This window comes from Palaemon carinicauda, chromosome 11, assembly GCF_036898095.1.
Source record: "Palaemon carinicauda isolate YSFRI2023 chromosome 11, ASM3689809v2, whole genome shotgun sequence".
Lineage (NCBI taxonomy): Eukaryota > Metazoa > Arthropoda > Malacostraca > Decapoda > Palaemonidae > Palaemon > Palaemon carinicauda.
The window spans coordinates 144,394,820-144,411,228 of record NC_090735.1 but is presented as its reverse complement, the minus strand read 5'-3'; the positions used below and the strand labels follow the sequence as shown (position 1 = coordinate 144,411,228).

Here is a 16,409-nt window from a genome sequence, read left to right as displayed (position 1 = left end):
CCAACCCTTGACTCTAGTACCTAATCTTTCCTTTTTCTGCTAACCCTTGACTCCAGTACCTGGTCTTTCCTTTTCCTGCCAACCCTTGACTACAGTACCCAGTCTTTCCTTCTCCTGCCAACCTTTGACTCCAGTACCCAAGATTTCCTTTTCCTGCCAACCCTTGACTCCAGTACCAAATCTTTCCTTTTCCTGCCAACCATTGACTCTAGTACCCAATCTTTCCTTTTCCTGCCAAGCCTCGTCTACAATACCTAATCTTTCCTTTTCCTGCCAACCCTTGACTCCAGTACTCAATCTTTCCTTTTCCTGCTAACCCTTGACTCCAGTACCCAGTCTTTCCTTCTTCTGCCGACCCTTGACTCCAGTACCCAATCTTTCCTTTTCCTGCCAACCCTCGACTCCTGTACTCAGTCTTTCTTTTCCTGCCAACCCTTGACTCCAGTACCCAAGATTTCCTTTTCCTGCCAACCCTTGACTCCAGTACTCAATCTTTCCTTTTCCTGCCAACCCTTGACTCCAGTACCCAATCTTTCCTTTTCCTGCCAACCCTTGACTCCAGTACCAAATCTTTCCTTTTCCTGCCAACCATTGACTCTAGTACCCAATCTTTCCTTTTCCTGCCAAGCCTCGTCTACAATACCTAATCTTTCCTTTTCCTGCCAACCCTTGACTCCAGTACTCAATCTTTCCTTTTCCTGCCAACCCTTGACTCCAGTACCCAGTCTTTCCTTCTTCTGCCGACCCTTGACTCCAGTACCCAATCTTTCCTTTTCCTGCCAACCCTCGACTCCTGTACTCAGTCTTTCTTTTCCTGCCAACCCTTGACTCCAGTACCCAAGATTTCCTTTTCCTGCCAACCCTTGACTCCAGTACTCAATCTTTCCTTTTCCTGCCAACCCTTGACTCCAGTACCCAGTCTTTCCTTCTTCTGCCGACCCTTGACTCCAGTACCCAATCTTTCCTTTTCCTGCCAACCCTCGACTCCTGTACTCAGTCTTTCTTTTCCTGCCAACCCTTGACTCCAGTACCCAATCTTTCCTTTTCCTGCCAACCCTTGACTCCAGTACTCAATCTTTCCTTTTCCTGCCAACCCTTGACTCCAGTACCCAGTCTTTCCTTCTTCTGCCGACCCTTGACTCCAGTACCCAATCTTTCCTTTTCCTGCCAACCCTCGACTCCTGTACTCAGTCTCTCCTTTTCCTGCCAACCCTTGACTCCAGTACCCAAGATTTCCTTTTCCTGCCAACCATTGACTCCAGTACCAAGTCTTTCCTTTTCCTGCCAACCCTTAACTCCAGTTCCCAATCTTTCCTTTCCCTGCCAACCCTTGACTCCAGTACCCAATCTTTCCTTTTCCTGCCAACCCTTGACTCCAGTACCAAGTCTTTCCTTTTCCTGCCAACCCTTGACTCCAGTTCCTAATCTTTCCTTTCCCTGCCAACCCTTGACTCCAGTACCCAATCTTTCCTTTCCCTGCCAACCCTTGACTCCAGTACCAAGTCTTTCCTTTTTCTGCCAACCCTTGACTCCAGTTCCCAATCTTCCCTTTCCCTGCCAACCCTTGACTCCTGTACCCAATCTTTCATTTTCCTGCCAACCCTTGACTCTAGTACCAAGTCTTTCCTTTTCCTGCCAACTCTTGACTCCAGTACCCAAGATTTCCTTTTCCTGCCAACCCTTGACTCCAGTTCCCAATCTTCCCTTTCCCTGCCAACCCTTGACTCCAGTACCAAGTCTTTCCTTTTCCTGCCAACTTTTGACTCCAGTACACAGTCTTTCTTTTCCTGCCAACCCTTGACTCCAGTTGCCAATCTTTCCTTTCCTTGCCAACCTTTGACTCCAGTACCCAATCTTTCCTTTTCCTGCCAACCCTTGACTCCAGTACCCAAACTTTCCTTTTCCTGTCAACCCTTGACTCCAATATCCAATTTTTTTTTCCTGCTAACCCTTGACTCCAGTACCCAATCTTTCCTTTTCCTGCAACCCTTGACTTCACTACCCAATCTTTCCTTTTCCTCTCAACATCATTCATTCCCTTTCTTCTAAACCATTAGATACAATACTTTCTCTTCCCTATACCTCCCCAGTGCTTAACCTTCCCTTTTACTGTCAGGCCTTCTCTCCAGTAGCACTCAGTCTTTACTTTTCCTCATAGCCCTGGGTTCCCGTTCTCAATCTCTCCTTGTCTTTTCATTCTTTTGCTCTTGTACTCAATCTTTCATTTTCCTCGCAATCCTTGGCTCAAATACTGAATCTTTCCATTTCCTCCTAACCCGTGGCTCCAGATTCGACTCAGACTTTTGAAGTTGAGGAAGATTCGACTCTGTCTTTCCAAGTTGAGGAAGATTCGACTCTTTTTTCCAAGTACAAGATTCGACACTGACTTTCCAAGTTGAGGAAAATTTTACCTTGTCTTTCCATGTTGAGAAAGATTCAAATCTGTCATTCCAAGTTGAAGAAGATTCGATTCTAACTTTCTAAGGTAAGAAAAATTCGACTCGGACTTTCCAAGTTGAAGAAGATTCGACTCAGACTTAACAAGGTGAAGAAGATTCGACACTGACTTTCCAAGTTGAGGAAAATTCGACTCTGATTTTCTAAGCTGGGGAAGATTCAACCCTGACTGTCCAAGTTGAAGAAGATTCGCCTGTAACTTTCCAATTTGGGGAAGATTCTACTCTGACTCTCCAAGTTAAGGAAGATTTGACTACGTCGTTTGAAGTTGAGGAAAATTTGACTCTGACTTTCCAAGTTGAGAATGATTTTTGGAATCGAGAGAAAGATAAATTCCTCACTTTCATTTCATTGGCACACTTTCTTAAAATGAGTCCAGTGGTTACATTCGCTAATTAAAGTTTAATTTTTATCGAACTTTTCTATTCCCACATACTTTGGATATGGGTTCCTTTAGAAGCCTTGAAATCCGGCCCCCCCCCCCCCTCCCCCACCCCCCCCCCAAAAAAAAAATTGATAAAAAAAAAAATTTGCCTTTAAAGACTGGATACGAACTCATCATTGGCATTTAGATCATTATGCCGTTATTGTTATTTACTACTTCCATAGTTAATTGAACCTACTATGGAGTATCATTGTTTCCTTCTTTCTTATTATCAATCAAATTTAATCTATAAATAACTTTATAGATGGCTACTGAAGGCTGTCATTTCCCTTGAACCTTATAAAAGCAGTTGCATTTTTATATATGCATCCCGGCTTCCAGTAAAAAGCCATCTTAACTTTATTCCCCTTTTTATACTTAGCAATCGTCATAAATTGTTTTATTTTGTATTTCAACCTCCTCCTTACTTATCAATTACTTTATTGCCTCTCAGAATTCTAATGGCCACACACAAACAGGTAAGGAGAGAGAGAGAGATAGAGAGAGAGAGAGAGAGAGAGAGAGAGAGAGAGAGAGAGAGAGAGAGAGAGAGAGCTAAGAAGTCAATATAGCCATGTTTGCAGATGAACGGTGGCTAGTACTGACAATCATGTGCTTCAAAATAAGGGAAATTATAGATGATAGAACATTCAACTTGAAATTCGTTGTTATTATGGTAATATTCTCTAAATGTTTCTACGAAAAAAAAAAAAAAACACGATCTTCTCTTTCCAGAAAACTTTTGTTTACTTTCTTTTGAACTTTAATCTGGTTGAAACTAGTATCTGCTGTCGAGTTGATTAGTTCTGCCTAGAGTCAATGGATTTTTTTTAATAAGATCAATATGACGGGAATTCAGAAAAGTCATTATGTGAAACATCTTAATGGAAAATAAATGATAACACACACACACACACACACACACACACACATATATATATATATATATATATATATATATATATATATATATATATATATATATATATATATATATATATATATATATAGATAGATAGATAGATATATATATATATATATATATATATATATATATATATATATATATATATATATATATATATATATCTTAAAGGAGGCTACTTCAAAAACTATAAAGTCAACAGCCGAGACAAGGATAACATCAATAAAAAAATAAATAGGTTATAAAGCAAAAAGTAGTTCGCTTATTCGTTCTTATACATCCTTAGAATTTGCACCATTTTATGGTAAGGTCCATGACCTCCACCTCTGTCTTCTAAGCATTAGGGTATCCCAAGGGTAACCAGGGTATGCCTTTCTAACCCCGACATGTTTCATATTTCATGGCGTTTGTACAACTAGGTGTTGGCATTCGTCTTTTCGGTCGAAATTTTTATTTCGAGGATGAGACGAGTTATAGAAGAATGGGGATGTCGTTCTGGACTGGTGGACTCTACTCGTGCATTTGCATTTAATTGCACTTGCAGAAGAAAATGTCTATGCCTAAAAATAGAAGTATTTACAAGTTGATGGTCATAGACAGTAAGGTAAATGAGGATGCTATTTTAAGCCCTTCGCCACATTGGATCGGTGTCAATGACCTTAGATGTCAGGATGCCAGAAAACCTCAAATCAATCAATCAATCAATCCCTACATTTGAGGAGAGTTGGACACAGAAGCAAGACTACGACATTGCTTCCATCGTGGGGACTGATGTAGATTTAACATCCAAAATAATGTTTGGAGGAGTCATGCAACCCTTAAGCAGCTTTAGCACCTTTAACAGCTTACAGCTACAACGATTTAGCTGTAAGCTGTGTTGGGCACGAGATGAAACCTGAGGAAACCCCTTGCCGTATTGATCTTGTGATTCTCTGAACCTTTGCGGAATTATCTTCTCTTATCAAAATATCTTCAAATTTTGAAATTTCTACATTCTTTCTCATATTTCTAATGTGCTATTTTTTTTTTCTTAAGTGTAACTCCATTGTTCATATAATGGAATTCTATTTATGGTAAAAGTTAGTAGTTGAATCGGTTATTGGGAGAGGTTATTTTAGATGGTCGGTGACACAGGGGTTTCTGGATTTTATGGCAATTATCAAAGAGAAGATATTGCTAAAATTATAAGGATTCACACACACACACACACACATATATATATATATATATATATATATATATATATATATATATATATATATATATATATACGTATATATATATATACTTATATATATACAGTATATATATATATATATATAAATTATATATATATATATGTATATATATACTTTTATATATACATATATAAATATGTATTTAAATATTTATATATATATATATATATATATATATATATATATATATATATATATGTGTGTGTGTATGTGTGTGTGTGTGTGTGTATAATATAGATGTATGTATATATAAGCATATATAAATATATATACATACACACACACATATATATATATATATATATATATATATATATATATGTGTGTGTGTGTGTGTGTGTGTGTGTGTGTATAGATATATAAATAGATGTTTGTGTGATTGATAGTTATTCTTTGCAAACAACAGCAAATTTCATATAAAATCATTCCTTTAGGTAGCAACAGTTATTATCTTAGAAAATGATATGATAGTTTGTAATAAATTTTCTCGTATTTAAATATCTACAATATTCAATACAATTATTTTGTTATAAACTCTTTTTAAACTTAAATAATCTATACCAGATAAGCAGCAAAATATACACTTGTTTCCTTCTTTTCTTATCAACAACTATTGATGAAATGTCTTGATATTAGATTCAAATTGACTACTGTTTATGAATAGATCTACAAATAATATTAAAGTATCAGGATAAAATCCCACGGGACGTAATCCCCCCCCCCCCCCCGAATAAAATCCCATGGTGCAAAATCCCACAGAACATAATCTCACAATGTGAAAAGGGCATGAAATCACACAGGACATAATCCCACTGTGAAAAGGCCATAAAATCCCACAGGATATAGTCACATAATGTGAAAAGTGGATAAAATACCATGAGACATAATCCCACAATGTGAAAAAGGCATAAATCCCACAGGACATATTCCCATAATGAGAAAAGTGGAGAAAATCCCACAGGAATAATCCCACAATGTGAAAGTGTGTAAAATCCAACAAAACATAATCCAATAGTGTGAAAAGTGGAAAAATCCAACAATGTGATTGATTGATTAATTTAAAGTTTTCTAGCATCCTGAACCAACAATGTGAAAAGGGCATAAAATTTAATAAGACATAATCCCGCAATGTTTAAAGATTAAACTCCCAGCGGACATAATCTCACAATGTGGTAAGTGGACAAAATGCCACCGGACATAACTCCACAATGTGAAAAAGGTATAAAATTCCACAGGACATAATCCAATAATGGTAAAAGTGAACAAAATTCCCCAGGACATAATCCCACAATACAAGAAAGGAATAAAATCCCCCAGGACATAATCTCATAATGTGATAAGTGGACAAAATCCCACAGGATATAATCCCCCAATGTGAAAAGGGCATAAAATCCACAGGGCATAATCCTATCATGAGAAAAATGGACGAAATCACAGAGGACATAATCTCACAATGTTAAAAGGGCATAAAATCCCACGGGACATAATCCCATAATGTGAAAAGCGTCAATATCCCATAGGAAATAATCCCACAATACGAAAGGGTATAAAATCCCTAAGGACATAATCCCACAATGGGATAAGTGGACAAAATGTCCAAGGACATAATTCAACCATATGAAAAGGGCATAAAATCCTGCACGACATTCCCACAATGGGAAAATGGCATAAAATCCCACAAGACATAATCCCGCGATGTGAAAAGCATAAACTCCTACAGAACATAATCCCGCATTGTGTAAATGGCATATACTCCTGGAGCCAAGGGGTGTTCGCATGCTAAAAAGAGCCCCTAGGTTACTCACTATTTTCTGAAAGGACATCACCTGGGGCATCATTTTAGCGAGGGTAGACATTCTGAAACCCGGCAGTAATCTTGCTAGGGATGGTTTTGTAGCTATTGACCATACTAAAATTTTCCGCAAAAAATTTGGGGTAGGGGAAATTCAAATCTTAATAACTCAGTAAGGATATAAGCTATTTGCATGAAATACCCATCACAATGTAGCTTATAGGGCATGCTACAAGATGAAAGTAATAAATATTAGAATAGGTCAAGGTCAAGGTCACCAGAGCTCAAGCAATGACATAATTTGACACTTGCTCAAAATCTGGGCCTCTAAAAACTTAAAATTAAACCAGAACCCAGTTGTAAACTAATTTATTCCTTTATTTGTAGATTCTAGTAGAGTACTACATAGGAAAGTTTTTAAAAGTTATTTGAAGAAAAAACACACACTTTAACCCTTTTATTTTCAAGTCAAAATGTCGAAAAAAAAATGCCAAAAAATTCGATTTTTCAAAATTTTATGCTAGTTATGTTGGCTGTTTGAAAGCGTATCAAAAGAGATTAAAGCAGCCCCAAATCTTTAAACAGCACATGATTAAATAGTAAGAAACCTATCATAATGTCATAATGTCTAAAACCTGGCTTCTAACCCTCTTAGGCCCAAGACGAAAATATTTGAAAATCGGAAAAATGCCATTTTTAAACTAAACAATTTGATATGATGAATCGTTCAAATAATCAAAGGAAATTAGTTGCCGGTGACACATGGTTATCATGCAGAACCCTTAAGGGTAAAACCAAACTATTAAAAACATCCTCATTGCAAACACTGACGTTTCGCAACCCAGGAAAATTCTTTTATGAAAGTGGAGCTGACATCCAAACCACCATTCAATGTGATTAAATCTATTCTGTATGATGATCTATCCTACATTCTTGCACCCCTTGCCTGAAGCTTGGCATTGACAGTAAGGACAGCACCTGATGCCACGCTTCCCGCAGGAACAACGTTTCGTTGCACATGAAGTGCATGTGCATTGGCTTTGAAGGCCAAGCCTGAGAAATTTCTCCAGAACTTTGCCAGGAATCCATATGATACAGATTTCACCTTAGTGGAAAAATTTCTGGTGCAGGTGTATCCATTGAAAGCTCCAGGTGATTGTCAAACAATGGACCACCTCAGATACCATGTATTTCACCACAGTTCCAAAACAATCCTAGACCTTCCACCAACCAGCAGATTGATCAGAGGCCATATCCAAAGGGCTGTCTATGGGTCATACATGCAGACACACTGTTTGGATAATCCACATCTTGATCCCATAGACTTTGGTTTCTTTGAGCAGGATGGCCTATTGCGTCCAGTGCGGGATCAAATTTTGATGCCACCTGACTTTCCTATGCCATGCACATGCACTTCATGTGCAACGAAACGTTGTTCCTGCGGGAAGCGTGGTATCAGGTGCTGCCCTTACTGTCAATGCCAAGCTTCAGGCAAGGGGTGCAAGAATGTAGGATAGATCATCATACAGAATAGATTTAATCACATTGAATGGTGGTTTGGTGTCAGCTCCACTTTCATAAAAGAATTTTCCTGGGTTGCGAAACGTCAGTGTTTGCAATGAGGATGTTTTTAATAGTTTGGTTTTACCCTTAAGGGTTCTGCATGATAACCATGTGTCACCGGCAACTAATTTCCTTTGATTATTTGAACGATTCATCATATCAAATTGTTTAGTTTAAAAATGGCATTTTTCCGATTTTCAAATATTTTCGTCTTGGGCCTGAGAGGTTTAAAAGACAGGTTTTAGACATTATGACATTATGCTAGGTTTCTTACTATTTAATCATGTGCTGTTTAAAGATTTGGGGCTGCTTTAATCTCTTTTGATACGCTTTCAAACAGCCAACATAACTAGCATAAAATTTTGAAAAATCGAATTTTTTGGCATTTTTTTCGATATTTTGACTTGAAAATAAAAGGGTTAAAGTGTGTGTTTTTTCTTCAAATAACATTTAAAAACTTTCCTATGTAGTACTCTACTAGAATCTACAAATAAAGGAATAAATTAGTTTACAACTGGGTTCTGGTTTAATTTTAAGTTTTTAGAGGCCCAGATTTTGAGCAAGTGTCAAATTATGTCATTGCTTGAGGTCTGGTGACCTTGACCTTGACCTATTCTAATATTTATTACTTTCATCTTGTAGCATGCCCTATAAGCTACATTGTGATGGGTATTTCATGCAAATAGCTTATTTCCTTACTGAGTTATTAAGATTTGAATTTCCCCTACCCCAAATTTTTGCGGAAAATTTTAGTATGGTCAATAGCTACAAAACCATCCCTAGCAAGATTACTGCCGGGTTTCAGAATGTCTACCCTCGCTAAAATGATGCCCCAGGTGATGTCCTTTCAGAAAATAGTGAGTAACCTAGGGGCCCTTTTTAGCATGCGAACACCCCTTAGCTCCTGGAGTAATAACCTCCCACAGAGCATAATCCCACAATGTGAAATGGGCCTAAAATCCCACAGGATATAATCCCACAATGTGAAAAGGGCATAAAATACCACAGGACATAATCCCAGAATGTGATGAATGGACAAAATGCAACAAGAAATAATCCCACAATGTGATTAGTGGACAAAATGCCACAGCAGGCTACAATAGAGTATAAAATTTTTTTGAAGTTTTAAAGTGCTCCATTTTTTACTTAATGATACATATTAATGAGCCACGTGTCGATGTGCATATGCTCTGCATTTACATGTTTAGTATACGCTAAAAGAACATATCTGTCATTTACATAATTTTATCAATACTTGACAACTGGAGGAGGACTTTTTTTTTTCTTTTTTTTTTCTTTTCTTTTCTTTTGCTTTTGTTCAATTTGTTCACGAGCTTGCACTATATGAAGCTGAACTATCGCACACAACATCTGGTGATGGTCCATGATCAAGCAGGAAGAGTAGTTCAGCTTTATTTAGTACAAGTTCATAAAGAGAATAAACAAAAGAAAAAAAAGATGGTCGTGCAGTTGTCAAGTATAGATATAAATTGCCAATAGGTCCTTTTAATGGGCAATAAAAATATCTAATTGCAGAGAATATGTACATCAACATGTGGCTCATTTATAGGCTATTTACCACTAATCAAAAATAGAAAATATCAACTTAAAAAAAAATTTATACTTTATAGGTCTGCTGTGGCATTTGGTCAACTAATCACATTGTGGGATTATGTCCTGTGGCATTTATTACATTCATCACATTCTGGCATTATGCCCTGTGGGAGTTTATGCTTTACGCATTGCGATATTATGTCCTCTGGAATTTTATACTTTTTTAAATTGTGGGACTATGTCCTGTGGGATTTTGTCCGTGGGGATCATGTCCTTAAGCTCCGTAAATATTTGTCACGCGAGATTTAGTTCATATTATTTCTATTGCAACTTAAATTAATTCAGTTGTTGACACTGTTTAAAGATGACCCTTCCCAGCAGCCGAAACAAATAAAATAGAGAGAATAACGCGCCAGAAAATCTAACAAACAACATTCTGAAAAAGCACGAGACCGGTTTAGGCGGTTATGAAAGTCTGCATTAAACCAGTTTCTACCAGATTGCGCCAATACTCTCGTTCTCTACATTAGATCTTTAGCTAAACAGATTTAAGTGTTACTCATCGCGTTGCTTATATCCAGGAAATCGTTAAGTTGTTATTTCCCGCAAAACAAAGACAAAAATAGTACTTCAAATGATGCCGCGACCTTACAGAAGGAAGTTATATTTTATTGGATTGTTGATGATGCAAACGGAAATTATTCATATATACATACACACACACACACACACATATATATATATATATATATATATATATATATATATATATATATATATATATATATATATACGTATACTTTCTATACGTACATATAATACTGTGTGTATATATATATATATATATATATATATATATATATATATATATATATATATATATATATATATATATATATATATATATGTATGTATATATGAGTTCTATACATATAAACAAGACTGTATATATATATATATATATATATATATATATATATATATATATATATATATATATATATATATATATACTGTTTTTTAAAGATTGTGATTTTTGCTGAAACCTGTACAAATTTGTTTACCTTATAAAGTATATACATTATTTGAAGAATAGCTTTTCCATTTGTAGGGAATCCGTACTGCATTGTCTTTAATTTTCTTATTCATACACGTTTTTTTTAGCATTCACAGAAGAATGTACTGATGTATGCCATAATATTCCATTAAATGTAAATATTCCTCTTTGCTAATTAATTCTTCTTCTTTATAAACACTTACAAAAAGAGTTAAGTAGAAAGAGGAAGACGAAAGAGGAAACTGATGAAAATAGTTAAAATCATTTTTCAAAACATTGTGTGTGGAGATGTTTGTTCCCAGTTTTGAATAGTATACAAAATATATGAAAGAAACAAGAAGGAATGTGAAGTAGGGTTAAAAACCGAAGGTTGGTATCTCTCTCTCTCTCTCTCTCTCTCTCTCTCTCTCTCTCTCTCTCTCTCTCTCTCTATATATATATATATATATATATATATATATATATATATGTGTGTGTGTGTTTGTATATATATATATATATATATATATATATATATATATATATGTATGTATATATACATATATATGTATATACTGTATATGCATGTATGTATGTATGTATGTATATTTATATATATAAATATATATATATATATATATATATATATATATATATATGTATATATATATATATATATATATATATATATATATATGTATGTATGTATGCATATATATATATATATATATATATATATATATATATATATATATATATATATATATATATACATAAATCCTTAAATGTTGCGTTCATCTACCTAAATCTGTTCATATTCATCTCAAAGCATTCAGCCAATATTATTACTACTTTTCGAAATATACATAAATTCCTAGCCTAATGATTGGTTCATTTTTCCATCTGTAATTCGTTTAGAATTTTGCTTCACGCCCAACTTAGTTTGGTATATACTGGTAAGACCGGTTCGTCTGGTACTTGCTCTCATCAAACAGCTTTTTTTGGTACAGAATGCAAGTGGCCTTGTATAACCACATGTTATATATTTATTTAATTCAATTTTTATAAGAAAGGTCTGCATTCCTTTTTCTGCTATGTTACTTTTTCTTTGTTATGTTATTTTAAAATCATTCTTAAAAAGACTATTTAAGCTTAACGATCTCGGAAGATTAATATTAAGTTAACTTCGTCCTGAATTAGATATTAGAACAATCACAATTTGTCTTGGAATAGTATAGTATCACAACCAAGCATATGCAAAATAATTATTATAGTACTTATAATACTATAAAATTTATAACTTTTATCAACTTATAACAACAAAATGACGAAAATATAATTAAAATTCGACTTGACAAGTTCCAGCACTATGGACATAACGTATCGGCGCAAAGCTTGGCCCGAAGTACCCTTTATGTGTACACTTATTATGAGGCCAATTTTCAGAGATTTAGGAATCAGAATCTCATTTTAGCACAGAAATAATATTGTATGCACATTTTGCGTAGTCATTATTATTATTATTATTATTATTATTATTATTATTATTATTATCAAAAGTTAACCTGCAGCCCTAATTGGAAAAGCAGGACAGAAGAATTAGTAAAGAATAAAGTAAAAAAGAGAAGAAAGAATAGAACAAATATGATAAATGAGTTCTAAATAAATAAAAGATAAATAATACAATAACACTTATGTCATCCTGCTCAACAAAATGCTAATTACACTTGATTTCATTAGAAATATCATTCTACAATTCAGTCACACTCTTAATAAAAAGATTCCAGGATAGTCAGTAGTGTTGAGCCTTACGAAAATAAAGGTAATGGTGTTAGGATTAATGCATACTTAGTAGTGCATACTACAGTATATTATGAATGGAGTTTTATGCTGTTGTTGTTGTTGTTGTTGTTCCTCTTCTTCTTCTTCTTCTTCTTATCATCATCATCACCATAATCATCATCATTATTATTATTATCATTATTATTATCATTATCATTATTATCATTACATGTTTTTTAAGCTTGAAATTATAGAGAGGATATTGAAAAGTTAAGAGATATATTCACTTTCACCATTTTTCTATCAATAATACAATCACCATGTTTTTACTTTCGCTGGTTTTATCAGAACAACAAGTAAATATCTTCCAAGGTTCAGTTATTGTCGTTATTATTATTACCATAATCATATCAACAATTACAAACAACACATTCCTCGTATCGCATCTGCAACGTGTCATGCATTATAGGCCGGCAATTGCATAATTACTGTGTCTTTTCCTACAGTTGAAATACATCAGATAATCTTAGTCAGGTGTGTCGACTTACAATTAGGAATCTAAATAAACAGCTGTATAATGACCACCGAAATCATGATGACTGTGCGGATGTATTCACTGAAAAATCTTAACATTCTTCTCCTGACTAATATTTCTACGAACGTCATTCACAGCGAATGTTCATTGAATGTTGAATAGTGCACTGGGTCGCATGAATTATTGATGCTCATTGCTGATGGCACAGTTCCTTTCAGATGTCCCTAAACATTTCCCAGTTTCTATTCGATCAACCTTGATTTTCTCCATGCTTTGCATTAATCACACAATGGGTTAATCATCCAAGGTTCCCCCGACGGTTTTCGGGAATACCTCAAGGTGATTTTCTTTAGCCATTGGTCTCTTATTCAGTAGTAAGGACAGCCAGTCAGGAGCGGAGGTGATTAACATAAACAGTGGGAAACCTTTTATGACCTGGAAGGACATCGTCTTCTATTCTTCTAAGATCGTTTAGGAGGAAATTGGAAACATTTCTCAGTTGGTGGAAGCATTTCTGCTTTTAAAAAAAAAAAAAAAAAAAAAAAAAAAAAAAAAAAAAAAAAAAAAGGAAAATGGATGATACATAAAAAATGTCATATGTGACAATATCAGGCAGTAAATGCTTATTGCAGTTAATTTTGTGAGATATGCTCTTACTTTGGATAAAGAAAAGCTTTTGTTGATAAGTTTAGTTTTCTAACAAGATTATTTACTAGCTCAGAAATTTTATTTCTCCACCAGGAACTGAAATAGGATAAGTATTTATCAAATTTCTATTTTAAGATACTTTAATTCACAAAAATAGCCCTCAAAATAGAGATAGATAGACAAAATTGTGTCCTTTGCGCAGAAAAACACATTAATGAATATATTAGGATACATGTGATATTCTGGTTAGATTATTATTATTATTATTATTATTATTATTATTATTTTTATTATTATTAAGCAACAACACTAGTTGGAAAAGCAGGATGCTATAAGCCCAGGGGCTCCAACAGGGAAAATAGCCCAGTGAGGAAAGGAAACAAGGAAAAATTAAATATCTTAAAAATGATAGCAGTATTTATAATACGTGAAACCTTTTTAACATCACGACCTTGGTTTGATGACGTTATTGATATCAAGGTCATTAGACCTAAGGACATAGAAAATGTATCTTCATCTATTTTCTTTGTTTTGTTTCGTATAGATATATAAAACATTATCTTTACGACCAGAGAATAGTGATGTAACTACTAATACAGTACAATATATCACTTTGTTTCAAGTCAATCTCATATTCCACTACACAAAGACATTGGGGATTTAATAGAAAAATTTAACAGTTACTTTTATTACATTGCAAAAATAATTCATTTTGTATTTAGAAAAAAATCATATCTTTTAGTTAATATCTCGCTATAAGACTGTGCCATCACATGAAAGGTACAAAAGAAATTATTTCATCTCAGCAATGTGCTTCTCTACTTAACACAGTATTTTGATTACGCTAATAACAAAACCAAATTGCTTATCGGTAATGTAATCCAATGGCCTCAGTTCAACAAACAACGAGGAAACCTTCAAAAAAAAAAAAATAAAAAATAAAAAAAAAAATAAAACTGACATTTGGCATTTCTGATTAAAGCTGATAATACAAACACAGTCAATACGATTCGCTCAATAGTACTGAATGTTTTTAATAGTATTGGAAAAGAAATTGCGTGAAAAACTAAACTTCAGACATATTTTCCCCCAACAAAGCACAGGCTAATAATCATTTCTGTGTTGACATCCTTGACAACGGCTGGAAAGTCACCAAACCTACGAAAAGAAATCGAATTTCAAACAGCTGATATGACGACAAAGGTTTAGTCCATTATCAGATAAGAACCAAATGAAAGTTGAAACCAAAAATTCGTATCTGATAAGTGTCTCAGCTGCATTTACGTGTTCACTTTTTTTTTTTTTTTTTTTTTTTTTTTTTTGTAAGTGTTTAATCAATTCGAATACTGAGTCTCGTAAAAATGAAGTGGCAATAGCCAGATTTTTTTCCAAAAGAAAATCTAGAAAATAGTTTAGGAACTCTCCGTCTCATATTTCAATTACTTCTGAGTATTGATCCGTGACGATTGGAAATATATTGTATTTCTTGTGGTAAAATCCTGTCAAATCAATAAGAATAAAAAGAATCAAAAGAAAACTAGGAAAAGAATGACATGTAAAGAACAGGAACTGTGCTTGCGGCTCCACCCAAGAAGGAAAGCTTTAAGCAAAGTCAAACAAGCGTAAAGGAGAGAGGTCAGGTTGACTTTTGCTTGTGAAAGCTATTGAAAGGATATCACTGCTGTCAAACAATGGAGAATTTGAGAGAAAGGTTTCGTCAAAAGAAACAGAAGGCGTTTGAACTTACGCCTAAAAGCACAATTGGTTAGAAAGAGAGAGAGAGAGAGAGAGAGAGAGAGAGAGAGAGAGAGAGAGAGAGAGAGAGAGAGAGATTCTAACCAATTCCAAGGCATTTGCACCTCAGGGAAAAGCACTTGAGTAACATGACATAAGAGAGAGAGAGAGAGAGAGAGAGAGAGAGAGAGAGAGAGAGAGAGAGAGAGAGATCTATAAGAATATAAGATGTTTGTACTGTACTTCAGGGCAAAAATACTTGTCTGACATGACATAAAAAAGGAGAGAGAGAGAGAGAGAGAGAGAGAGAGAGAGAGAGAGAGAGAGAGAGAGAGAGAGAGAGAACTTACAATAGGAGCAAAGGCATTTGTTCACTCGAACAAAATCACACGAAATGTGATAGAGACTTTGTGCAAGAAACTGATGAAGGGAAACGCCCCCTATAAGTATGTCAAATGCGTCACCCATGGTTTCCCCCGTAACGAGGAAAGAGAAAGAAACACAAAGAAAGAGAAATCAGACCAAGAGGCGAAAGTATTTGTCGCCTCCGTGGTGGAAATAGAAAGTGAAAGCAAGAAAAGTTGCTCTCTCTCTCTCTCTCTCTCTCTCTCTCTCTCTCTCTCTCTCTCTCTCTCTCTCTCTCTCTTTACATTTATTTGATTTGAAGGAAATTAAAAAGAACAAATGATAATGATACCATTTACAATGCTAATTAAGCATA

General features: G+C 34.7%; 1 protein-coding gene across 1 annotated transcript in view; it reads right to left on the bottom strand.

Annotated features, from left to right (window-relative positions):
• Positions 1-410: 410 nt before the first annotated feature.
• The window catches only part of LOC137649517 (suprabasin-like), a 127,378-nt gene continuing 111,379 nt past the window's right edge, over positions 411-16,409 (bottom strand). Inside the window, exons 2-3 of the mRNA XM_068382501.1 lie at positions 1,017-1,904; positions 411-853 (exon numbers count right to left, since the gene is read on the bottom strand). Coding sequence (XP_068238602.1) covers positions 411-853; positions 1,017-1,904 — 1,331 coding nt within the window. The remainder of the gene's footprint in view (positions 854-1,016; positions 1,905-16,409) is intronic.